Source organism: Lonchura striata, chromosome 3, assembly GCF_046129695.1.
Source record: "Lonchura striata isolate bLonStr1 chromosome 3, bLonStr1.mat, whole genome shotgun sequence".
NCBI classification, from domain to species: Eukaryota; Metazoa; Chordata; class Aves; order Passeriformes; family Estrildidae; genus Lonchura; species Lonchura striata.
The window spans coordinates 61,176,914-61,204,314 of record NC_134605.1 but is presented as its reverse complement, the minus strand read 5'-3'; the positions used below and the strand labels follow the sequence as shown (position 1 = coordinate 61,204,314).

The 27,401-nt window shown below is 36.0% G+C and overlaps 1 protein-coding gene across 11 annotated transcripts in view; it reads right to left on the bottom strand.

Annotated features, from left to right (window-relative positions):
* The window catches only part of PTPRK (protein tyrosine phosphatase receptor type K), a 376,330-nt gene that overhangs the window by 241,654 nt on the left and 107,275 nt on the right, over nt 1-27,401 (bottom strand). For all 11 annotated transcript variants that reach the window (XM_021547162.3, XM_077782215.1, XM_077782216.1 and 8 more), the window contains exon 3: nt 7,458-7,729. In XM_021547162.3, coding sequence (XP_021402837.2) covers nt 7,458-7,729 — 272 coding nt within the window. The remainder of the gene's footprint in view (nt 1-7,457; nt 7,730-27,401) is intronic.

Below are 27,401 nucleotides of genomic sequence, written 5' to 3'. Positions count from 1 at the left end.
CAGGGAGGAGAATGCTACAGGCTTTTCATAGTCTTGGTAATCAAGGTTAATACAAAATTTGCATACCACCTTGCAGATGCAAGGAATGTTTTCTGAAAGAACACTGAGGTTAAAGTCACATATATCTCCCCAGTAATTAAGCACCAGCTAAAATTATTATATATTTACCTCAAAGTAAGTCCTCGGGAGTTTACAGCCAATAGTGCTCCACTTAAGATTTTTAGGTATTATTAAGGTAATTCATAAAACAGATTCATATGCCATACTAACCTCCAAATCATTCACTGCTTTGGAAAACACCTAGCATCTACTAAATTTTCATCACTTCACTCTGAAGATAATCACTATTTTGCAGGGAACAGTGAAAAAAGGTCAAAATCTTCATCAGCCTCATTGGCACTACATTATTTGATGGAAAGAGAATTGAAGAGTCTTGTATGTAGAGCTATGCAATTCCTTACAATACTTCAGTACTTCAAGTATAATATTTCTACTCTCCTTTAAGTGCAGATCAGGAAAGTGCAGCAAATGAAACCCAGAGCACAGTACAACAAAAGAAAGCTCCTCACAAACTGTAATATAACAAAGGAAAGCAGTGGAAAAGATAATAATGAAAATTTTAAGCAAAGGAAAAGGGAAGATGTAAACTGCTGACATTTCTTTTTTCAGAATACAAACTCTTCATCTTCTAAATTCTGTGAATTCAGGTTTTTTTTGTAGGACTAAGAATAGAGCCACAGAAACAACTGCTCAGCTTCTACAGTTCTCTAGCCTGTAACAACCAAAGTAATTTATTCTACACCCTACTGGAATGGAGTTCTAGGTGTTTTGTGGAGGCAGAGCCATCTCTGCTTACAAAGATGAAGTACAGCTTGGATCACTGACCTAGACATGGCAGACACATTTCATCCTATGAACAGTAATTTCTGCTATTTTTAATTTTAATAATTCCTTGATACTAATTAATCAGCTTGGCTCTTATTTAATGCAGCAGACCCCAGAATAAATTAGGTCTCATAAAAATAGGCTAACAAAAGTCAAACCCACCAAGCTAGGAAAGTTATTATATACATCTCCTTAAGGCGATTTTAAAGTTCGTAAATAAAAAAAGAAAGGTGGTGGGCAGGAGGAGACAACACAATAGGTGGGGAAAAGGCCAACAGCATATATCATCATTTATCTGCTTTTCCACCACCACCATTCACCTATCCCTCAGGAATTTCCTGTGCCCATAAATGAGCTAACTCTGGAAGGAAAGAAAGCACATTGTGTCTGGCCTGCTGAAACAATGCCACAGAACTAACAGTCAAAGCCTGCTTGTTGTCTCAAAGAAAAAATAAAGAGTTTCCAAGAAGTCTCCAATGGTGTTATGGAAAACCTAGATGCTGGCACTTCAGCTGTGACAAGGCTTGTTTGGGCAATGCTCACTTTCAACTCCGTGAACTGTGATTTCCCAGTTTGAATACTGGAATAAGTCAGTACTTGTACAAGCCCTTTGAGAGCTGTGAGTGCTTTGTGATCTGCAAAACTAAATTATTAAAATGGTTCTGGTAATCACTCTATTGGAAGTTATGTGGTTTGTCATCACCAAATCAATAAATATCTTGGAAGAACTGAGAGAGAAATGTGACAGATCTGCTTGCACGCATTCATGTTTATCCTAGCAGTTAAAAAAGCTGGCGTTTTGTTTGTACTAGCAAGCCTTGGAAAAGCAATAAGAAAGTTCATTATTTAAAAAGTATTTTGCTAACTAACTCTTCAATTAACTGTATAAAGAAGAAGTCTTCTTTTTAAGTGCTGCCTAGAAAGTAATAGGAGAACACTTAGGGGTTTAGAAAGTGTTTCTGATGAGAAAGCAACATCATTCCTCATTGGAGGTATTTTCAAACATTAGAGATAGTGTTACATAGTGAGGCAGTTAAAAGTGCTTTCATCTGGGGAAACACATGAAGGAAAGAAGGAAGACAAAGGAAACAAATCTATAAGCCATTTCATTGTGCAGTAATGAACAAGAGACAAAATAGTTTATTGTCACTCTAAATTCTTGAAAGCTACAAAGCATTCTCAATGGAGTTATTCCTCAAACAGAGTGCTAAAGGATGATGCACCTCACAAGGAATATTTCAGTGACTTGTACTACCTGCAAATACAACCTGTTCCAAGTTTAAGAAAAAAAAAAATCTCTCAGTTTATTAACTATTACCTCAGATTTCTTTAATTATATAGCTAACTCATCTTTTACAAATATTTTAAGAAACAATTTTTATATCTCTACTAGAATGAAATAGCAACCATCTTTCCAGAAGGTTCTAATTAATACTTTATTTTTAAGAATACTTAGAAATTTGAATAATTTAAAAGGCTTAATTTTAAATTTCAATTTAAAAAAGTATAAAATATTACGCTACTCTAAGTGAGATTGAAAGGAAATGGTGGTAGTGGCAGACAAAGCCAGGTCTTATTTCTACAGCCAGTCAAAAACTTACACAAAATATGACCAAACTGGTTTAAATAACCACAGAATAAAAAATTAGATTACATTTAGGAATCCAGAAAAAAGTTAAGCACACATCAACTTGTGGGGTGGAGAAGGCTGGGCATCCATAGCAGGTATTTCTGTCAGGCACATTCATGGGTCTGAAGCCTGCAGTGTGACCAACCTCCACTCACTTTTTTCAGTCTGGTTTACCCACCAGACCAAAAAGGCCCCTAATTCTTGATCTGGAAGAGGATGTCCCTTCATATTAGTGAGAGTTTTGAGAATTCTATCATATGCCTCTAAATTAGGTCTTTTTCTAGGCCAGATAACTTAGCCTACTTCAGTATTGCCTCTCACACAGTGTTACAGATCTCTCTCCTCTGCCCCTGAATTCCTCCTCATGATGAGATTCCCATCAGACAATTTTCACTGTCTTGCAACTGAGCATCCAATACTTATACAGAGAGTTGTAACATTAACTGGTTGGCTGCTTATCAGTGTTGCTCAAAATTTTCAGGAAAAGCACTTTCCATACTACATTGTTACATTCAAATACTCAAAAAACTTACACTAGCTCCAAGTTTTATTTTTAAAGTGTGTCTTTAGTATTATTATCAGTAATTTTCTGTATTCCAAAATATTCTAAATAAGGGCCTATGAAAATATCAGCCATTTGGAATGGTGCTGATTTTTTTAATATATTTTTGTACTTTCTTGATGTTAATATTTCAAGGGTAAAGCACATATATACAAACAGGACCTTTGCCTTGTAAGTAGAAAGATGGAGTTTGGGAGGGTGGCTTTCTTCTAAAATTAGCCTGTAACTCAGTTCTACACAGGTACTTTCCATTTCACTTGTATCTTTCCTTTCTTAGGTATATCAAATGACTAAATCACATCTAAGCCCCTGTCTTCCTAAATTTTTCTGCATGCAGCTTGTTTAGAGTCTCACATGTCTACAAGTTCAGAACAGTGATCTTATACCCAAAAAGGCAACAAATTCTCGTATTCCACAAGAAATCTGTTTCCTTCCTTATGTGGCATATGGCCTTACTTTATACACTATTACTCAATCCTCAGTCTACCATCCTCCTGTTATACTTCCATTACAGTTCCAAGACCTTTCAAGATCATAAAGGAAAGTAATTTTCCAAGACGTGTGAGCAATTTAAACTCTTGCAAATCCAATAAATCATCAGTATTATAATAAAGAACAAATTAATTATCCAAATCAGGATTCACAATTCTGCAAGAAAATTATTTGGCTTTCCAGCATGTTCCTGCAGTATTTCTGAACTGATTAAAGACCTGCTCAGTGCAGTTCAGTATCTTTACTTTGGCAGCTATACTTCCAAGTGCAACATCACTGCCAGCACATTTGCTAAACTACAGAGCACCACTACTGTATGGTGTTTTAAAGAACCATAAAGAAACCAAGTAATTGTTGTTTTATAAGTTTGAAACTTATGGTTCCAAGTCAAGAGTTTATTTACCAGTTTCTGATACAAACATCAGATATGTAATATAAAATCAAAACTGAAAAGCCCATGGTTCACATTTCAATAAGGACCTCATATGTGCGTAACCACAGACGTGATCCAGTGGAAGCAAAACGAATCTGCTGAGGGTGAGGGGGAGACCATACAAAAAATAGTAAACAGGGACTTTTGGGAGACAGTGTTAGAAAAACAAAATAAAACAAACCACAAACAAAATCAAACAATGAAGGGATGACATAGGTAGGAAGGAAAGTGGAGAAATGTCTGTGACAGAAGCAGAAAGGGACAGCCCTCAGCAGTCAGATAACCCCTACTGTGCAAAGCAGGAGAGAACCTGAGGAAATGAACAGAAGCATTAGATGAAACAATTCATCCAGACAGGAATAAGCATCTCAACTAAAATAAATTAATTACAGTAAAACCAAAAAAGAAAACAAAGAGATGAAACTCCTAGTCACTTAAAAAGTTTAAACAACAAAAATCCCAAAATAGTTTTCTTTTGAAGCAAACTTGAAGCAGGTCAAAGGTAGCATATTTCCAACAGAGTGATAAGAAAAATATTCCAGAACTAACAAGTACCAAAATCATATCAACCTTGATCCCTAGGGATTGTCTAATCAAACCCTTTTCTTCAAGAGTCCATCCGCATGTTAAACAAGCAGAATAGTGGTTGCAGATGCCTTGCTAGCAGGAGACAGGAGACAGATTGCATCATTACAGGACTTCTGAAACACCCCACATGCAAAATATGACAACTGAAGAATTACAGGCCCCAGGCTAGGAGAAATCCCCAGAAATAGTTCTAACATGGAATTTACATCAGAATTCCTTGTCATGTATACTGTAGACACTAGAAGCTTAAATCACTGCAAAAAAACCCCCAAAAAAACCCAACAACAACAAAAAAAAAAACCCAAAAACAAAAACAAAAAAAAAATGAGGAATACAGAAACACAGAAGGGCACCACTTAGATTCTTAAGCTCAAAGTGCCTGTTAAGGCTGGAAGTGCATTGTGGGGAAGGTATGACCATGAGTTTGTCCTGTTCCTGAACTCTTCTAGAAGCTTCCACTGCTATCTGCCAGCAGAGACAGGGTACAAAACTAGATAAAAACTTTTACCAGTAAAGCTATTACAATAAACTGTACTATGTTTTGTCAGAAAATAAATATATAAATAATTTCCCAGCAGAATACAGTTAAAGAAAGTTAAGGAAATGGATTATTTTAATAATATATTCCTGTAAATAAAAGGAAATGTTAAATTAATCCAAAAATGCATAAACTGAATAAACTACGGTGACATGCAAAACATGATAGTTTTGAACAGGAAGCAGTAATGTTTCAACAGAACACAGCAGAGTACACAAATGCTGTTTAAAAGCTAATTAGCCAAGGTGCAACACTCTTGTTATTACAGCCTACTTGGCCATGCTGCTACCTCCAGGTCACCACACAAGACTTGCTTTAGAGTACAACCTGTGCTATTCAGCTGCTGATAATCTCTACTCTCCTCTGTCACTTAAAAGCGAAGGAAACAGCAGTGAAGTTTACCTGATTGTAACAAAGTACATGCAAACAATTGTGCTCAGCAGTGATCTTTAATAGTGACCTTGCTTGTACAGGCAAGGATCCAATTCCAATTCTTGTTATAGAAACCAGTGCAAATTTTCCTCAGTGCTAGCTAAACTCATGGACCAGCAGGTAGATAAAAGTGCCAAGATCACAAGCTACAAGTGTACAGCATGGAACACATATGAGAAAAATCTCAACTGAAAAGTAAGGGGAAAAACCCCCAAAAAAACCCAAAAATATACCAAGAGTGATGTTAAACTAGAATCTTGAGAGCTGAAAGAACTGAAAGCACAAAAATTCCAACCACGTTTGTGCAAACAAGCAGCTGTGCATATACAGCACACAGATTTCCCTCCTGTTCATAAAAGCAATTGTGCAAGTTGGCCGCAAATCACAGCAGGTTGCATTAGCAGTCCTCCTGCTCTACTCCAGGTTTATGTTTAATTTAAACATAAACTGGGTTACACATTATTTCAATATTCTGTTGGACGACCAAGCAAGGGAAAGAATGAATTTAAGCAGAGTCTATGGAGAGATAATGTGAAGGTTATAACTTAAGTGAAAAATGGCCACATTGCTAAGATAGGGCTCCAACCACCAATCTCATTGTCAAGCCTGGCCATCTGTCAGCAGAAACCTGATTTACTGCATATAATGCTGCTATACTTGATCACTACTGTTCTGTTATTAAAGGCTCCCGAGGTTTGTTTAAGGACACCAAATGGTTCTTTCTAGCAACATAAAAAGGGTTAATAAAACACCTCCTCAAAAGCCAAGTTTTTTGGAACCAGGCTTCAGAACTTTAAATCAAATTTTACCAGCTTCAATGCCACTGGTAGATGAAACAAACTTCTTTATAAATAAAAGCATTAAAACCGGGGAAACAAAACCCAAAAAGAAAAAAAAAAAAAAAACAACTAAACAAAAATGATCATAAATTACATAATTTTTATCATATATGCAAGGCTGCTTGCACAGAAGCTTGTTTATGGATGTTATTTTGATGGTAGGGAATTGCAACAAACTTGAGACAAAGGCACTTTAGGATACATTCCTATAATACCACTATTCAATAAAACCATTAATAAAGCAGCCACTTTCTTTCATTTAATAACTACTCTGGATATACAATCTGTTTGCAAGAACACTAATGACAAATATTTAGATAGGGGCCTGTAAGCACATTAACACCTCATGGTGTAACAATTCAGATGAGCACATGTAATCCAACGCTTCCCACTCTTAAACACCAGAACAAAAATGCCCATGTATGAGATGGGCATTCACACCATCCTTCACACCAAATACCCACTGAGTAAAACAGCTGCAGGTACTTTTTCAGGTTAATCAAACAAATGAAATAACAGCATCCAGTAATAACAAAACACTTTTTCCCTCCAAACAACAGGCCTACACTGCAGGTGGTTTTGTCCCATAGTAAGCAAACAGGGAAAAAACACATCCTGAACAGCTGCTCATTAGGTGAGCACCATTCTGCCTGCACAGCAAATGAAGCAAATGTCATGTGGAAAAAAACACAGTTACGGTCATGTAATTAGATACGGTAACAGAGGCATACACAAAAGAGGAGGGAAGACAAGTACAAATTACAACTCTACAGGCAATTTATTTCTGGGAGCTTATAATTTTTGATGTTCCTGGACCTTACCACTTCTTTTAACAAGGCTTTTTTCCAGCTAATTTTTTTTCCTATTGTACACTAACAGATAACTATGGACATCTGCTATAAAAACATATCCATTCCCATACAATTATTTATACTGAATGGAACACTTCACTTGAAGACACTGGGAAAATACTACATCAGAACAGATCAAAACAACACAAAGTGAATAGGACCTTGCAGTAAATACTATAAAGTGATGTAAATTTATTGTACGTTTACCTGATACTCATTGGGCCAGAAAGTGCTGACAGCCAACTCTGCTCGAAGCCAGTCTTTGCCAGTGGAACCAGTGACATTCCAGATGGGATTAGCCAGTGGTCCTTTGTTCACCCTAACAAGGATGTTCAAAGTGCCTGGGTTTCCTCCATTCTTGCTGTACAGGAGGTAGCTGAAATCGATGCAGTGAGTATCATTTTCTTTCATTGTTGGAAGCTGAAGTCGAGTCTTTTCTCCAGGGTCATGGTCTGATGAAATCACTATCATATATGATCCTAAGAAAGGGGGGGAGTGAGAAAGGAAGGGGGAAAAAAAGTGGTATTAAGGAAAAAGGTAAATATTGAGAAACTGATTGTTCACTGTGAAAAGTAATGAAATGCACATGTTTTCTTATCCCAGAAACTTCAAAATTCAAGTGGCATGAAATCTAAAAGGCTATATAATGGCTGGACACATGACAGAAGTAGTACCTACAGAAGATATCACATATCTCTGAAAACCCTTCTGGATGTTTCCACCTACAAACTTTTCTTACTCTGGTTTTAGGATCAGATAATTGGAAACAGGATCACAGATGGGAAAAATAACAAAAGTAAAGGATCATCATTATTCTGAGGTCACAGAGGCCAAAATTTTCTCAACATGCTCAGCAGATTTGCTGAAAACAAAACAAAAAATAAGGTCCACATTCCTCAATTCAGTTTTATCGCACCCTTTTTTACCCAAAAAAGAGGCAGACTTGAATTTGACATATATTAGCAATGGAAATAGCTGACTTAGGACACCAAGCCAAATTTATTTGGAAAAGTTTTGTTTGCTGCTCCATTTGCCAATGAATTTAAGAGGATAACAGAAGTTTCTACAGATAGAAGAGTGTCCATCTTGAAAATGTGTATGACAAATATACACAAGACAAAACAGGCTGTGCCTGTCTAGCTACAATGGCAGAAAGTGGAAATCATATGTTTCAACATGCTCTACAGGCTGTAATAATGAATCAGTCTGTCCTGCTGTCCTGCAGAATGGATGGTAAAGACAGGCTGCCATCTAACCTAGCCCAGAGCTAGATTATATCCATTCCTTCAACAGTGACAACTCAGACCAGGTACGAGCTAGTGAGTGAACCCCACAGAAGAAAACTTGCTAGACAGGGTATGCCAGGCTGAACTTCCCGACCAAGTGAGAAAATCCAATTCAACATACAATCTGAATCATTGCCACAGGAAAATTTCCTACCCTAAATATACCTACCCATCTGTTTAATGAGTCCAGAATCTTCCTGTTGACATATTTTTCTTTTACTTTCAGTCCTAAAGGGCATCACAATAAAGGGTCTTTACTTGTGAGGAAAGTTCAGGTTAAATCTATCAAAAATAGATTAAAAATTTAACCTAAACTTTAAAAAAAAATAATGGATTTGTGAATGTTTGCCCAAATGAACAGTGTCACAGAAGTCCTGGGAGTATGTATATGAATACTGGTGAAAAATCTTCTATAAAGTATGTATATACAAATTATTATAAATTTATGTTGAATTTTATCCTTTGCTTTTTAGACAACAAGGAACTATTGTGTTCTACTATGTCCTAAACAGTTCTATTAGGCATCCTGAAAATTGTTCACAAGCTGTTCCTCAGGAAAAGACGAAAATTTATGTACGTGGATTAAATGTACCAGCCTGTAAAGCAAGTCTGTGCTAAAAAATTTCAGAAAAAAGAGAGAAAGAAATACTATAGAATGAAAGCTGCTTTTATTAAAGCACAGTGCATGGAAATCTATATTTTTAATAGTCGTCTTTAAAAGAGGGTTTAAAGAAAACTACTACAATGCAATGCAATTTAGAATTATATGTAGAATCCATTATTTATTTTTCTATTGAAGAACTTGATAAAGTAGCAATTCCTAGTTAGTTCTTCATTATTAAAAGCCATTTATTAAATCACAAAGGAATCCTATTATACTGTTTAGGAATGCTGGTACTTTAAGTCTTTAAAGATTATCATCTAGATTCAGTTGATGACTGCCTGAGAAAGCATTTGTAAACCACATCCACTGGTTTTTATCCTGCAGTTTTTATGCCCCTTGACTCTAGAATAAACTTAATAATATGCTTGTTTGTAATCTCTATTTCAGTAATACATATGTTATTGTAAGCACCTGGTTATCAGACTAGAGAATAAGATTTTCAAAAGTTTTGTTACTGAATACTATGCATGTGGCAGGGGAAGGCTGTACTTCAGCAATTTGGGTTTTTTTCCTTACACATAAAGAGTTGGAAAACTAAAAAAGTTCAGCAAAAAGTTACAGACTGCTTCCCACAGTTAGCACTAATTGTCCATGGCCATCTAAATTGCCTCTTTGCCTTTGTTATTTGTATCTTGCAAATATTTTTAAGCAATACGTGAAAAGCATTTCATTTTTTTTCTAAAAAAAAAATATTTCTAATATTTCTAAAGCTAGGATACAGAAGATAAATCCTCCAACATTTTCTGAAAGTGAATTTTGGGGGAGAAGGGTGAAAAGGAAGAAATAGAATATGATAACTTTTGCAGATTTTTTAAAATGTTTCTCTCAACTTCTCTCACGATAAGACCATTGGAAGGAAAATCAAATCAAACTCAAATTTTAAATAAACTAGAAGTATTTAAAGATCTTGTTTCTATAGTAAGGGATTCTGCTATAGCCTTTGGAAGCTTCAACATACATTTTTAACATATCAACATATTTTATAGTACTCCACTTTCTCAACCTCATTTTTCATAATTTAAAAATACTTAGCAGTGAATTTGCATACATCTATCTACATGTTCGTCCTACAGCACTTCATAAAATGCTCCAGACAGCATTCATAGACCATGTATCACAAAGCCAAAGAATCTGTTCAGCTTCTTGGAAAATACTTCCCTTCTCCTTTTTTTAAACTTTAGCAGCTGTATTCCACAAAGGTACAGAACCCTGATACCTCCTCAGACACACACCTACTCCAAGAACATCAGAAGCCAATTCCAGAATAAACTATACAGGAAAATTTTATCTTTGGAAAACATACAAAATATTTTCTTACACCTTTCAGAAGAAAGTCATTCTTTACTTGTAAAGAAATACAATAGGATTGAAAGAGTTAGGAGTTTTCTCCCATTTATCTTAATATCAGTTATTAATAATTATATTATTGCAAAATCTTCATAATATCTTAAGATATTATTGGACTTGGCAGAAATGCAAAGTATAAACAAGGGAACTGCTCACAATCTCATTAATTCCCAAGATTAACTAACTGTCTGAGATTTTCAGTGAGAGGTTAGAGCAAGTGTTACAGCTAACTATTCACAGTGGTGCTCCAGGCTGGAGCAGCGACACAGGGAGAGGAGGAAGGAGCAGTAGACACCAAGCGCAATGGACTGACTGCAGTCCCCAGTTCCCATCTCCCTGTGCACGGTGGAAATTTGGTTAATTTTTTCCCCCAAGATGAACCTGTTTTATCTTTGACAGTAACTGGTGATTTACAAAATTAGTGATCTCCTTATCTTCGTCTCAACCCATGAGCTTGCCCACACTATTTTCCCCCTTGTAATGCTGAGGAAAGGACAAAAAAACGGCAGGGTGAGGAGCTGGCTAAGGTCAACACATCAGAGTTGCCAGCAAGGTAAAGAGCAGCAGGTAGTGCTAGTTAACACTAGTACTAAGTGCTTTATTGAATCCCAGTAGAGCCAGGCTGCATGATTTTTCCCATTGTTACTGGCCTAACAAGGTCAGGCACAAGCAGATATAAAACAGTAGTTATACACCTACTTCCCTTGAAAACAAGGAAGGAAAAACACACTAAACTGTGTTGTTTCCCCTAAGATTTTACAAGAAATAAGTCAATTGCAAGTGAGTTACTCTATTAAATCCCAAAATGGTAAAAAAATTAAAAATTAAATTAAATTATTTAAAAAATAAAAAATAAAAACTAAATCTACATATTTGGGGCAATGGAGAAAAAGAAGAAAGAAAGTTCATTTTTTCTACTTAAAAGATAGAAAGGGCAAATTTTGTCTTTGGATGATGTTGTAAAGAAATGAAAGAAGAAAAGTATCCAAAGGCATCATTTGTGCGTGGACAAAGATCCATTACTCTTAAATATTCCTTTCACTCCCTATTTTTCACCATGCTCCAGTTTGATGTCTTCTGTTACTCTGGCAGTTAGTGCAGTTACAAAATGCACACAACTCATCAGTAACATTTTTCTTGAAAATTTTTCTTGTAGTTTGACAATCATTATGTTTCATCCTTCTTTCAGTAATTCCCAGAAGAATTTTCTCCATTCTTGTGAATTCACAATCTTTAAAATTCATAAATATATTCCCTTTCCCCCAAGAAGCTTAAGTGCTATTTTTTTCTACTTAAACGTAGTTTAGATTTCTCCAAATCAAACTCCATCGTCTCATTTAGCTTTTCTTCTCTGAAGTGCCTTCTATCTATTTGCCAGTTAATAGCTTCTAATGCTATTCCTGATGTAAAAGTTCAATCCAATTCTCTCCTACACAAAATGGAAACATCAGATTATGAAACAGCTAAATGGCACTGCCTCTTAAGCTTTGACCAAGTTCATGCAAACAGTTCAATTTTAGGATCAATCTTTCAGGAAGATTTTGATGCTTACTTGGCATTTAAGTCATGATCTTGCTAAAAGGCATCTCCACAGCTGTGGAGTAAGAGCTACTACAATTTCCCTGAGCCATGTTATTAAACATAGCTGTACATACCTCATAGTTTTCACTGCCTTTTATTTATTTTGATAAGCATTAAACTTGATGTCCTAGTGGCAAGGACATATAATTTCAGAATAAATTAATTCTTTAACTAATTAATTGTGAAAAGTCTTAGATTTTATCCCCTACTGAAAACCAAGCTCTCTTATCACCTAGCAGTTAATCGAAGCTAAGAAATCATGCTAAGATTTTAAAAAAAAGTCCTTCTATAAAATAAAATGTGCCCACTGTAAGGTACCAATGTGACAAAGCAGTTTCCTGATCAAATTATTTTCTCTCACTTCCTTGCTTCCTGAAAAACGGGTTTGTATTTGAAGTGTGAAACTTGTAATTTTCAGCAGGCTGGTTTTCAGCTCCCACAAATCCTCTTTCCTCCAAAGAAGAACTAACTATCAAACCATCTCCATTTTGAGGACATACTATGGTAATTTCTCTGCCTGTGAATGGCAATGTCAATTACACAAACTGGAGGGTCCAGGCACTCATGGGCCTTATCCTGAAGCTTGAGACTACCTGACCTTTTTATCTTTTAATAATGACTGTGTAACACAGTCCCTGATTACATTTTGGGCAACATTTATGAGAGACTGCAGGCAAAGAACAGGCACTGAAACAGAGAAATACACTTGCAACTGGAAGCAGACTGCAAAGAAAAGTTCAAAAACATCTATATATTAATTCACGGAAAATTATATTTCACAAGCAGTAGTATTCATGCCTATTTTGTTCTTTGGAGAATGCCTTCCGCGTGACAGTTTGAGACAGCCCTTTACTTGTGTTTCTGTAATGTGCAAGAAGGCAAAAAATAAAGGCTAATTATAAAAAGTCAAAAGCTCTTAAATTTTTCTTCTTGCAGGGAGGATATTCTTCTCAAAAGAAAAAAAACAAAGCCTATGAATACATTAAATATACTACAGGTAAATCCCCATGTGCTTGGGTTTAATAAAACCTCAAACCATTACAGCCTGATGCCCTCTGTTACCCAACATATAGTAAAGATCTGCAACCCTAGGGCACAAAAAAATAGGAAAGAAAAAAAAAAAAAAAAACAAAAGAAATTATGAAAAAAAAAACTATAGATATTGTTAGGGTTTTTAATTTTAGTGCCCTGCACCATCAGTTAAGAATACCCCTTAAGGAGTGTGTCTAGAGAAAAATGTTACTTTGTAACACTATGATATTACTTAAGATACATTATTTTATACACACGTAAAATATTCAACACAGTTATATCCTGATTTTACCTTCTTTCATTCTAAAATCTTCAAAAATGATGTTATTAGTGTAAACAACAAAAGATTTTTCCAAAATTTCTTTAGATGGCTACAATTCAGAGGTATCTTTCCACTTACTTCACTTGTTTACAATATCATTCCCTATATAAGACGCAAACTGTTGAAAGCTTGTTTCAAGTTCTTTACAGATTGTCAAAGTGAAAGCGGGGGTGAATCAGGATCATGAATTTCAACTTCATTGCCTAGTTCAGTTTCAAGGCACCACAACTCAAATGCAAGTCAAGATAAGATTCTGAATTTACTACAAAGATTAAAAGTAGCAACAAAATACACAATACAGACAGGGGAAATTTTTCTGGAAAATGCAAATCATTTGGGGGGTTTCTGACTTCAAAGAGAAAATTAAAATTATTAAAAGAACAAACCCAAAGCAGGTTATTAAGCTACACTGTAGGAATAAAAGCAGAGCACTCAGTTTGAACAGAAACAGCCTCATAGACTGCAAAAACTCATCAATTCATCAATTTCACACTGACATTGCAATTTCACAGGAGGGGAAAAGGTGTCCTGCCCTCCAGGCTGTACTTGTCGATGCCAAAGCCTTGTTCTACAGCAAGGGTCACGCAACTGGGATTCCCCCATTAACCACACCCATGGGGATCAAGCAATAGGGACACAGCCTGACAACACTGATCCAGGCAGGGCAAATAAAAACAGCATCAAATCAGCCAAATAATTCATATTATAGTCAGTATGACATTTTACCAGCATTTATTTACAACTGTCATACTACTGGCTTGATACTAAAATCACTCATGACTAGTTCAATTCCATGAGAACATGAAAATGTTTGCAATTTAAAGGGAAAACAAGAAACAAAAAAACCTCTATGCTTCAAAGGCATGCAGTATTTGCAACAAAGTTCATTATGAACTTCTGACTAAAAATTGTTCCTTGGGCTGGTTGTAGCTACAAAAATTTTGTTCTCCATACTAACATTTTCAAAATGAATAAATATGAAATATCTACACTCTGGAAGTGTTGGAATTCGTAGTTTTCTCATACATAACACCAAAATCCTGTGGACTTCTCTGTAGTGAGGCAGAGAAAATAGACCATGATAACATACCAGTTTTTGAGGTATGATAATTTCCCCCCACTTTTTTCACGTGATGGACCTTTAGCTAACACATAGACATTAGGAACTCCAAAACCTGAGACAGAAAAAATTCAGCAACTGAAATTTGCATTGCAAGCTTGTAGTGTCTGTACAAGAGAACATTTATAGTGCACTGCGCTCCTTTGAATTGCCTCTTCTAGCAAAACATTCAGAAAATGATGTTTGATACAGTGTGTCAGGCTGGCTTATGAAAGGACAGTGTTACTGAACAGTAAGCTGCATTTCAGTGAGCAAAAGGCACATGGAACAGTTTCATATTCATTTAGGGATTAAGCGAGGTACTCTGTCATGAATTTTTTAACATCAGTGTCCATGAATGGATGGCTAAGACAAAAGTAACAGCAGCTCTGAACTGTGTGAATTTGTGCTGCAAACCCATAAATACCCCACGGATGGCAGTTTAGTGGCTCCAGGATGCTTCTCAGTCACCCAGGGGCTGACCTGGCTGCCCAAAGAGCAGCACACTTTGGCCAGCTTTCTGCCTGGAAGAAAATGTCTTTTCTAAGCAAATTTCCAAGAAACTCCCAACTCCAGATTAACATCAGCTCGGGATGAAGCTATCCAGTTGGGATATCAAATAACTGGGTACCATTTGTGCCTGTCCAGCCTAAAGCCAGTCAGATGTTTTAATCTGAAGCTGTCCCCAGAGCAGCAACTAAAGTTGCCCAACTCCAAGGAACTCCTGCACCTTCTGGAAAAATTTCAGTCTCATGAAGACACCAACACCTAAAAACACTTGCAACAATTTTACTGCACGAAAAAAGCAGCTGCAGAGAAGAGTTTAAATCCATTTTCCTTCACCATTCCTGTTAGCTCCTCTGATATTACTTGACTAGATAAGGTGGGCAGTAAAGCACAGACATCTACCTCTGTGTTAGCTTTGTTCCACCTATTTTTGTGACAGACTCCCCAGGATGAAAGACCAGTGCTGGCCCTTTTGTATCCACCTACAGGTCTAGGATGCCACTGTTTCACTACCACTGCTGAACATTCAGCATTTAGATGTTTCAGATGCTGATAAAAGAGACATACATTACTGAGGATGTTACAACGGGTGGGGATCAAATTATCTGTATCTGTAGATATTATTCATTTGGATATAAATTAAAGTGAAAAATGAAAATATTTAAAGTAGTTTAGGGCAGACAGTCTTATAGAAAAGGTCAGTTCTGAGCAATTGCTTAAGACTTTGGTGTGCTGTTGTGTGTTTGCTGCAGTGCACAAAAACAAGTTCACACAGAATTCACAAATGTCAGCCAAGGCGACCTGAAACCTCACAGCCACTGAAATTCACAGGACTTTTACTCCTACCCCATGCCCTCCTCCATCTATACTCATCAGACCCTTGCAAAGCAACACTCAAATCCCATAATAAAAGGCCTAGATCTCCTGCACCTTCCTCTTGAGAGAGACAAGGCGACAGAAATGTTTGATTTCTTCCTAGGTGAGGGAAATTAACTGACTCCTGGAAAAGTCCAACAAGAACCAGAGCCACATAAGAGAGAAAACTGAAGACAAGTGGAATTTTGCTCATTAAAAAACATAAGTATCTTCTTTCAATTATTTTGAAAGTATTTATAAAAATGCATCTTTAAAATCTATCTTTATGACTATTTTTTGTTGTTGTTTCCAGATAAAAAATACTCTGCAAACACTCTAGGCTTTTTTCCCTTCCTAAGTATTGTGTCATTTCGATTTTAACTGAATGTGAAAAAATATAATTTTTGAATGTGCATTCATACTCAGAGTGTTCTTTAACACATTAGTCATTCTTTCAAAAACAACAATATTAAAAAGTGCATTGAGAAGACACTTACTCCTATCACTGAAACTGGAAACAGAAACAAAACTGGTCATTCACTGGACAAGCATGTGACAGGAAAAAATAAGAATCTGCTGAGAATACTACTCCCAAGTATCACCAACAGTTAAATAAAGGCTCATTACCAGATATGATAGCACATAACTGCTATTACAGACCTTTCAGAAGAGGAAATTAAGTGTCCTGTATTTTTTATAGCAGTCTTAGAATTTATTTAAAGCACAGGAGGTTCATAAAGCATTTTCGTTGGATTTTTTTAGGGTTTTTTTGGTAACAGAAAGAATATTCATTCCTTTATTTTCAATCACTTTTTCTTAACACCAAATATTAATGTTTCCTGTTATGAAATCAATTCTTCTCAGAACATTGCTTTATGCAACAGTGAGCTGAAGAATCTCTATTTCCAGGTTTTATTGCTTTTACAGGTGTAGGACCTACATTAAAGGAGTTCCTTGATTAAATGCAGAACATGAGTTAAGTACCAACTGCTGGGAAGGATTACCACTGACAGGAGTTTTGGAAAACAATTTAAAATAATATTTAAATAGTGGAAATAATATTCATCCTATGCATTCAGAAGACAGATTTAGTTGCTTTTCTTCAAAATATCATCTGACCTCCCGTCTGAATGATATACCTCACATTGTAGTGCCTCACACTCCAGTTTAGTATAACCATAAGTCAAGCTTTTGTCAATAAAACATCTCTACTCTCTAGTGAACTCAAGTACTTGCTTAAGGAAAAAAAGCTGGAAACCTTGAAATTTATTAAGTTCCAAGGAAGTCTTCCATCTGTCTTCCAGACCATCAACACATGGTTATGCATATTTGTAAAATAAAATCTTGAGCAATTTAGCAAGTGTGGTACATTGACACTGAATGCCCCACAAAGAGCTGAATATTACATAGATGGAAAGGAAGAGGCTAAAAAAGGATCATATACAGAAAACTTCTTTTGAAATTATTTTGATTTTCCATTTACTGATGGTAATGTTGATCTCGCAAGTGCAAGCAGTCCTATAATGCAAATCTCTATGAGAATTGTAATAAATAATTTAACAACACCTAAAGAGAACAGTCAAAATCCATGAATCATACTTAAGCAAAAAATGCACTGAGGAATGCACTATCCAAGAGTATGGGGATTCATACACCACTATATTAATTACCACAGAAACTAGATTAAAACCCCTAAATACACATTGCACACCAGAAAGAATTAATACAGACAATAAAAATAACAAAAATTGAGAAAAACCCAAGCCAAAACGCAGTTAAAACATTTGTCTTGATACCGAGGAAGGCTTACAGAATAGATTAAAACCTTAACTTCAGAAATTAGAATTCCTTGCTCTCCTAGACGCTGGAGCTTGCAGTTGAAACAAAGACATGGGGTTTATGGTGTGTGACAGCTCTCGTTGTCGCGCTACACATCGTGCTAACAGCCCTCTGCTCCACAGACATCAACTACTCTTCTCTCCCAAACACTGATTAGCATTAAGACATCACACCCAGAGCAAAGGCTGTAACCTGCACGTGGCTGGATGCCTGCTGCATCTCTATCAGCCGTGGTGGAGCCTAGGATGCCTGAGAGGTCATCATATTTTCCATCCAAACTGGCTGCTTTAAAGCAAATGGATAAATAAGCTCTCCCTATAAAACCCTTGCCTCTCAAGTTATATTATCAGCTCAACTGGTTTTACACTCTAGTACACACCAGCTTTCTTCTAGAGGAAAATACTCCTGAAATAGATGGAAACAACCCTATCTATTACAAAAATCACTCAGGCTAGCATACTAGCATTTTTTTATAGTGTTTTGAAGGAAATAATTTGTGTCAGTGTCCAGCAATATGAGAACAAGGAGAAAGACTGCAGATAAACTAGAACTGCTGTATCAGAGAAAACTTGAAGTTCCACAGATACAAACGGGATCTGGTCATTTTTCTTGTTGTTTCAGGGATTTTTGTTTTCATCTCAGAAAAAATCTCAATTTATGAAGATTCACATCTCTCCTCCTGACACCAAACTTTCCAATTCACAAAAATTTGAAACAGCTTTTTACTTCCAAATAACTAGTTAATATGTGCTGCTATTTAAATTCTCCTCTATTTTGAATACTAAAGTTCACAATGCCAACGAAATACTAAACATATTCATCACAATAGCTGGGAACTTCATGCAGGTGGAGCATTTTCTTGGCACCAACTAATGTGATTAACTTAAAGTTCTAAAAAATACAAAAAAACTGATACATCTACCCAAATATGTACCATATGGAGGATGAGAACCTTGCCTCCATTTCAGACAATTGGTGAACTTTTAACACCAATATTCATTACACAAACATGGTACTTAATTCTTAGGTCTGTTAGGACATCGAACCCATGCTCCACAAGTAACTTAATGCAAGTATCTCCTGTGATTTATTTCCCACTTCTGTTTTCTCCAGAGACACAGTACAGATATCAGAATACCCAGTCATCCAAAAGCAATTTTCTTTTCTTTTTTAAGCTGTAATTAGGCTTTTAAATAAAAGTCTTGCAGTTGTACTTTCTAAAGGAATGCATAACTTATTCTGAACTAACAATATAATTTCAGACACAAACTTTTCTTTCAAAATTAGAATTTGCTGAAACCATAAAGGAAAACTGAAGTTGTTAACAACCATGAATCATAATACTGCCTTCAAATGTTTTGAATGTCCAAATAAGATATTCAGGAATAAAGTAGCATCTCAGAAAATGAAGAGACATTAATCTTAAAGTATTGTCTTCTAACATTAAACTTTTCTTTTAAAAAAATCTCTGTGAAGGAAATATTAAACAAAGTTAGAAAATAAACACAGCTGTTAATCATGACAGAGTAGTTACTAAAAAAGTTGGTTTTTTTAGAAAAGATAGAATATTTTTTTCCTCCTATGTTTTACCTATCAACCCTCTTGAGACTGACCAAGAACTAACTAGAATTTCCCTATATAGAATGGAAATGCACAGCAATTAAGGGAAAGAAAAGAATTTTTATTCTTTCCAACTGAAAAAGATAAAAATAGGCAATAGATTCTGAGTACATTCTTTTCTCACAAACTGAAGACACAACTGTTCCTGGCATTTATGCACATAGAAACATTTCAGGACAAAAGACTGTGACAGTAGATAGCAGAACATTTCTGACTCTGGTAAGAGACAGTTATTAAACACTCAATCCCAGAATTCAATTAACATTTTATCTAATCATGAACCTGAATCTCTCTTACTGCAATTTAAGAGTATTACTGTTTAACCTATCACCAGCCAACATGAAGTTTAGTTACCCCCTTCTTTTCACCAACCTTTAACTTCTTGAAAATTTTTATTTCCTTCTTCAGTCCTGTAAAAGAGACAATCCTAATTTTCTTCAGACTTTGTCTGAATGACTGTCATTTCTGCTGCTTTCCTCTGAGATTTCCCAGAACAGGTATTCTCCTTCCATACTCCAAACTGAATAAAAGTGCCTATTCTTCTAACTGCACTAAGGGGAAAAAAAAAAAAAGAAAAAGAAAAAACCCCACAACAACCACAAAAAAAAACCCACTGAAAATATTATTTAATGTATATTTACACAGAACATTGTTTGCAAACCAATTCTGTCTACCTTTTTCACAACAGCATAATAAACCTGAGCACTTTCGCCAAATAATTTCTTCTTCATTATTTTTCAATTCTTCTTGATGAGTACTGCCCCAATGCATCATCATAATTTCTGAACCCCAGATTACCCTGAAATTGGCTCACAGGAACAGCCTCAGCCAAAGAACATTTGTTACTCCATCATCCATGGCACTAACAAAAACAATAAGAAAGACTGATGCTATCAGTGTTTTCCAAGTGGTTTTTCACCCATCAAAAAGCCTTTTCCATTTCATAAGCTTAATGAAGAATAAATATACTGTCAGGATGAGGTTATGGAGACAAAGGTCATCAGTTCTGGTGGACAGAAGACACTTCATTCCCATGCCTACTCCTAAGCTGCCCAGATCAGCAGCAAGAGCAGCTATTCCCTGGCCTACAGGGGTCAGAGAGGACAGGCACTCACAGATATCTCCATTCAGGCCATCCAGACAAGCCAGGCAGCCTCTGCACCCCTGAGTCCTGTGTGTCACCTACACATCTCTGAAACAGCCCTTTCCCATGCCACTGCCAGGTCTTTCTTAGTTCAAAATGATGGAAATAGGAAAAGAGAGGCAAGGCAGCACTTTCTGTAGCATAATGCCAAGGCTATTGATGGCTACCTCAGGCTAGACTTCTGGAAGGAGAAGACACAATGGAACACTGGTGGACAACACAAGGCATGAACTGGAAGACAGCACAGCACCAGTGCTGGTGGCCAAGCAGTGTCCAGGACTGCATCCCAAGGGTTTGGGCATCAGGTGCACCTTCTTGAACTACAATGGTGTGCAAGCAAGCTCACAGTCCCACAGCTCTGGGAATGTTTTGCCCCTATTAATGCAAAGTTACCCATGACACAGCAATTTCTATTTAGAGTGTTAATTCATCAAGCAAAAATTAGACACAAACAACAGAAATCAGTTAAACATGTCCACATAATTACATAGGAATCAACTGTTTGGGTTGTGGGGGTTTTGGGTTTGCTGGTTTTGGGAAGGCTGCAAGTAACCAAGTGCATGATCACAGATAGTTGCGAGGTGGAAAAGAAATCCATCAGTTATCAGTGCAAGAAAGCATTCTGCCTCTATACAAATGCCATCTCACATTCCCTCCTCCAATGTTCTCATTATTACATAAAAGATACATAAACACATAAAGAAATGGATTCATAGACCCACAGGAACAAGTAGGCTGCTGCTTCATCTGAAGAAAAAGCAAAACATAAAACGAAATAAATACCTTCAAAAGCTGAAAATGCAGCTAATAAAACCCATTAATTTATTTTAATGCCAGGTACAAATTATGATTTTAGTTGGAAATTTACTGAGAAACTTAACAGAATAAAAATAATGCTTTGAGAGATGTAAGCTATATTTTGAAAGAAGCAGTATTTTCCTTTAATATTATCAAGCATTTTTGAAACACTCAACACAGCAAGGGCAAGGCAAGGCTTGAAGCAACCATATGGCTCAGTCATTTAGCAAAACAGGAATTAAGGCAGTGCAGGTGGCTATGGAAGTATTCAGTGATGTTTAATTTTAATGAACTAATTTGAACAATGTGTGATAAAATCAGCATATAAAATGATGCATATTTCTAGAATTATCAGGAGAAATGCCTCTCTCCTGCAAGGCTCACTTGTTCTACACAAAAGGCACCTTCAGACATTGTGGGTGTGCAGGGATATAGGAGGGTGAAGCCAAAAGAATTAAATGAAAGTATGTATCGAATACACATAATATTTACACATATGTAATACCAGACACCTATAGCCTATCTAAAACAATTACTCCAAACTCTGCCCTCTGTTTTGCACTTCTCTTTTGACAGAACTTAGTTCTGTATCATAGCAACGAATTGTCAGTTTACTTTTGCAATTTATATTCAGTGTATATATTAATTTTTGCAAATTAACATTTGCTTGAGATTGCTAATGCTTTCATATTACATGAGATCAAATTAATCAATAGTTTCCATGAAAAAAAGGAATTACAATATTATGTAAACCATGCTGCTGAAGTTTAAAATCACAGACAGGTATAACTTTTGGGAAGAAAAACTACCAGCAGGCCATAATTTTTAATATCTGCCACAATTTCTCCTTTAATTCAAAGGTCAGTAAGCACATTTGCTCCTGTGAGTGATCAGTGCCTCACTGTCTTTATAAGGCACAATTACTCGGACAGCTATTAATCATTTCTAACAATTAGAAACATTGCTCCTGTCTTCAAAGAAGGGATGGTCATGAAGGTTCGCCTCCTTAAAAATTGGACTACTTACTCCAAAGTGACAGGGGCATCACATTGGTATGAAAAGAGAATTCTATACTGATAAATCATAAAACAATTGAAAGTGCTGTGCTGCCAGAGAGACTCACTTTAAGCAACATACTGGAAAATTTCCATTTGATGTGAGTTATAACAAGGCTCTTCCTCTTACCCTTTCATTTTAAACTGAACACACATGAACCTGTGGTACCCAAAGTAATGAAAAGCACTGGAGTAATCCTGCACCACCTCCAGACATGCAATTTTTCCACTGTATTCAATAGAAACCATCTTTGCCTTCCATGAATCACTTTGGGTGGTGCATAATTCAGCTGAGAAAGGGGCAAGACAATAACATGTAAACCTAAGCACAATAAACTTCAATATTGCTCTGAATTATTTCTGAGAGTTAGCCAATAAACAGATTTAATACTACACAAGTCTCTGTTTGGTTTATTAATTTCTACTCAAGACCACCTATCACAAGGAGATAAGTAGGCAAAAACATTCTTCTTCACATTGAAGCTCTATACTGCTACCTAATTCACACTCCTATGACAAGAAACTTATTGCCCAGGAAGAAAGTAAATATAAGGAGGAAGAAAGTTTAAAAGAACCAAACAAAAAAAAAAAATCTCATGTAAACAAAACAAAACAAAAAACCCAAAGGGTAAATTCAATAGAATATAACATATAATATGGATCACCCTGAAACTCCACATAAAAAAATCACATCAAATATGCTGGTAAAAAAAAAAGTACCACAAAACCAGATGGAACAGCAGAGATGAAAATTAATATAAGTGAATGGAAAGCATAGCTAGACATACACACATAAAAAAAACCCCAAAAAAACCCACAAACAGTTTTTAAAAGGCACCCACGGGGCTGCAGAGAGGTTAACGACAGAGTTCCACAGGATCAGCTCTAGAATACATCACAGTACAAAAAAGCAGTAATATTCTGCAAGACATCTTGTGGTACAAGGCTGTGAGACATCTCAAAGTAATGGAGAACAAGAGCATTACAAACAAAGGTGTATTAAAAGAAAGGAGAATAAAGGGCGAAATATAGTTGTAACACACAAAATGCAAGAAATTTAAGACTTTAGATGCAAGACTTTGATAAGTGAAAAGACAGAGAAGCAGGAGCAGAGGGGTTCAAATGAAAGACAGCAATAGGCTAAATAAAGATAAGCAGTGTGGAACTTGACCAAGTCCAGCAGCACAGTATGGGCAGTTGAAAAATTAACCTCCCAAAGTCCAGTTAAAATAGAGCTTTAACTAAATTATTTTGTACATTAAACCTGTGAAATATATTTTTCCCAAAACAACACCTTGTAATATTGTATTTCAAGAATTCCAGGATACGTCTTTCTTATACACAGGTCTTCTCCATGTTCAAAAAGTAAAACCTTCCACTTTTAGCCTACCAATTAAAAAAAAAAAGATTGCTAATAGTAAACGTCTGGTAACACAGTTGTTCAGTGGATAGCTTGAATTTAGTGACCTCAACATACTTAAGGCCAGTATCTGCCTCATAAAAACCTCTCTATTACTTGAATTTCATAGACAGCATTAAGGGAACAAGCAGTAAAAATAAAGTACTTAAGGGTTTTGTTTCACCTAAGTAGGCACACAAGTAACAGAGAAGCCTAGATTGCAACTCTTCCAGTTCTTGTCTGTGGATAACTAGATAATTAGGCTTCCAGACTACAAAAAAACTTCAAATATTTTGTGAGCAATAAACATAGACTTAAAAGACCCAAACAAAGCCTGCTCAAGGCTCTCCTCTACCTTCCCCAAGGAAGGACTGAATGCACACATTGAGGCTGATGCAGGTTTTCTGAAGCTCTGTCCCTCTTTAAATCTCTGCAGAAAGGTTGTGGAAACCACTACTACAGGGCTACTTTGAAACATCTCATATGAAGATTTTTTTTCTTTCTTTTTCTGATGTGCTTGTTCAGCTGCAAACAAATAAAGTCTGCAACATCCACATAGATTTATTTCAGAGGCACAAGTGCAAGAGAAAATTTTATTATTGATTCTACTTCTAGCTCAATTTTAGGGGAAAAAGAACCCAAATAATTTTCCATCTCTCATATTAATCAGTGCTATTATATATCTCTTAAAAGGGCTCAGCTCAGGTGAGACACTGAAACAAACTTCCCAGAGAAGCTATGGATGATCCATTCCTGGAAGTACTCAAGGTCAGGCTGGACAGGGCTTTGAAGAACCTGGTCTACTGAAGGTGTTCCTGTCTGTGGCAAGGGAGTTTGGAAATAGATGATCATTAAAGTCTTTTCCAAATCAAACCATTCTATCATTCTATGATTCTATAGAGAATATAAAAATGAATGATGGTATGGCTACTTTTCAAAGGAGTAGGGAAGGAATAAAGGGTTTAAAATTGTGGAAGTAAAACCACAATAATACTCTTAAGTGTCTTGCTTCTCTTATTAATATATGATAATAGTACAAAATAAAACTAAGTCTAAAATGTAGAGGGACAGAGAAAAGAAATTATTTCTAAGGAGTAGAACAGGCTAGAAGAGAGAGCAGAGAACAAGAGTTAATTGGATGGTTGAAGATAAATTGTTACTTCATTCAAAAATAATTCTGAGCATTAGGGGAATTAATAATAATTCTGGAGTCTCAGAAAGACTAAGTGCCACTGGAAAATAACAACAACAAAACCACCCTTTTCTCATATATTTGATGCAGCAGTAATGTGCAGTATTAAGTAAATGGAATAAAGAAAATAGTATGCTTCTGTGTGATGACTATTTTCTTCAAAAACATGCAGTTTTAAATTCTTTATTTAAGACCCTATAATAAATCAGATTTTGATGAAATGCTTTCATTTACTGTGTTGAGGGGCAGGGGAATGACAGGGGTTATTTGTTCCAACTTTTTAAATTAAAATATGCCTCATATCTAACCCACATCCATAACAAACCCATATCAAGCTCTGAATGAGGATAGTGGTGATGAAAACACATTTTTATCAAACAGCCATACTGAAGTACTACCAACCATTTAAAATATGTCATTATTTACCTTCTACTAAAAAAAAAAATTCTCAGCAACTATGAGACCAGCACAATACTTGAGAACTGCAGCTGGAGAAATGGACAGTACAGCAAACACAGTCCTGGACCCCTTAACTCACTTTGTCACCAGACCTTTGACTCTTCATGCAACCTCTGTCACCTACTCCTACATTAACTTTTCATGAGACAGAGATGAAATCTCTTCCACCACTGACAAAGTGTCAGTTTTATCTTCCATCTTCTTGCTCTCCAGCATGTGTACTGTGATGTCTCTGGTGCCAAGCAAGGTTTTGCCCCACTGCTGAAATGATTCAACCTACCACAGGCTCCTTTCTGGCTCATATCAATTCTGGGTCTCCCACAGAAATATTTTGCCCATGCACACTGTTTCCTTAATACAGTCTGCTTAATTTGCAGTGCTTCCCTTAGGCAGGGAAATGCAACATGGCACTAAAATGGGCCTAAGTATCAACCTCAAATAAATCAAATTATTGAAATCTCTGGGAAAATGTGTTTCACAGAAAATGAAAAAAATTAGCCCTTGTCCATCCTAGCCATATAATTAATAGAAGACTACTTACATTAAACTAAGCTGCTTTGCCAAACCTAGACTCACCTCTGAATTTCAAGTCCCTCTGAAAAATAGTTAAGAATTTACTAATCTCAAGAATATCTAAGAAATTACATCTCCCTAGGAAGTGGGAACAGAACAACACCAGAGGCTGGCAACAATGCAATGAAAACAATTTCAGTGTTTATTTCACGACACTCACCATTGATCAAGTCTATAAAACCTTTGAATCTAATAGAAGAACAGATTACCACTTAACTTTATTACTGGATAAAATCTTCTTGCAAAACCAGCAAAAACTAAGAACCTGTGAAATGAACACTTGTAACAAAACAATTCTTGTCTAGCATCAACACCCTCCAGACTACTACAAATGGCAAGGAACAGTAATGCTTAAGTTTTTCAAGTACTCACTGAATGCAAAAAGTGATGCAAGTTTTTTTAAAATTCAGTTTCCCATACAATTTAATACTTCCCATTGACCAATGCATTTTAATAACTTAAATTAGAAACGTCCTTCAAAACGTATACTCATATCTAAAAGCTGCTTGAACTTAGATGTTCCTGCAGAGGTCTACCAGAGAAACATATCCAGTGAGTTACATGCAGCTTGCTGGTTCTACACTTTAGATTTTGGGAGACGCATAATAAGGGAAAAAGCATAAATGGAGAACAAAAAGATAAAACAAAGAGATTAAATGTTCTTTAGGGAGACACTTTGTTTATTTTCTTCGTGCAAAAGAATAAGTAGTATATACACAAAAGACTTCACCATTTTTGGAAGCTTATAAAGGCAGATGCCTAGGACACATGAATGAGCCATGCACAGCTTCCTCGAAACTGGCTACCAGACTCCTCTCCCTTGCTACCACTCTATCACTAAAAATGGTGAGACTGAAAATGCGTTCCCCTCTGGCATTCCAATTTCAGAAGCTGCCTGTTGCTGCATAAATTTTCCACAGGAAGGAGAAGATATGGGCAAAAACAACATCTAGAATTTTTCCTGCATAAACTGAGACTATCAAATCAAATCTTCTGTGTAGTAGACAGGAATGTGAAAACATGGCTGGTCCAGTTGTCTGTTCACAGCTTGTCAACACTTTTGTTTGGGTTATTTCTTTATAGAATATTTTTATCTGAACTAAAATTCACACCTTAAATGAATGAAAACCAAAGCTGAATACTGCTTTCATACTTTCCAGTGCAGAAAGAGGATGGAAGGCAAAAAGAAAATGCTTTTAAATTTGTTTCAATTATACCCTGTATAAAAGTATATTTTCATAAAATATAAAATATATTTTCATAAAAGTATATTTTCATTCGCTTCTAGGCAGAAAACAGTATTCTTGACTATATAAATAACTTAATCAGTGATTCATACTTTTTCACTTACTCAACAAATATTCTCCCAGCTTCAAGAC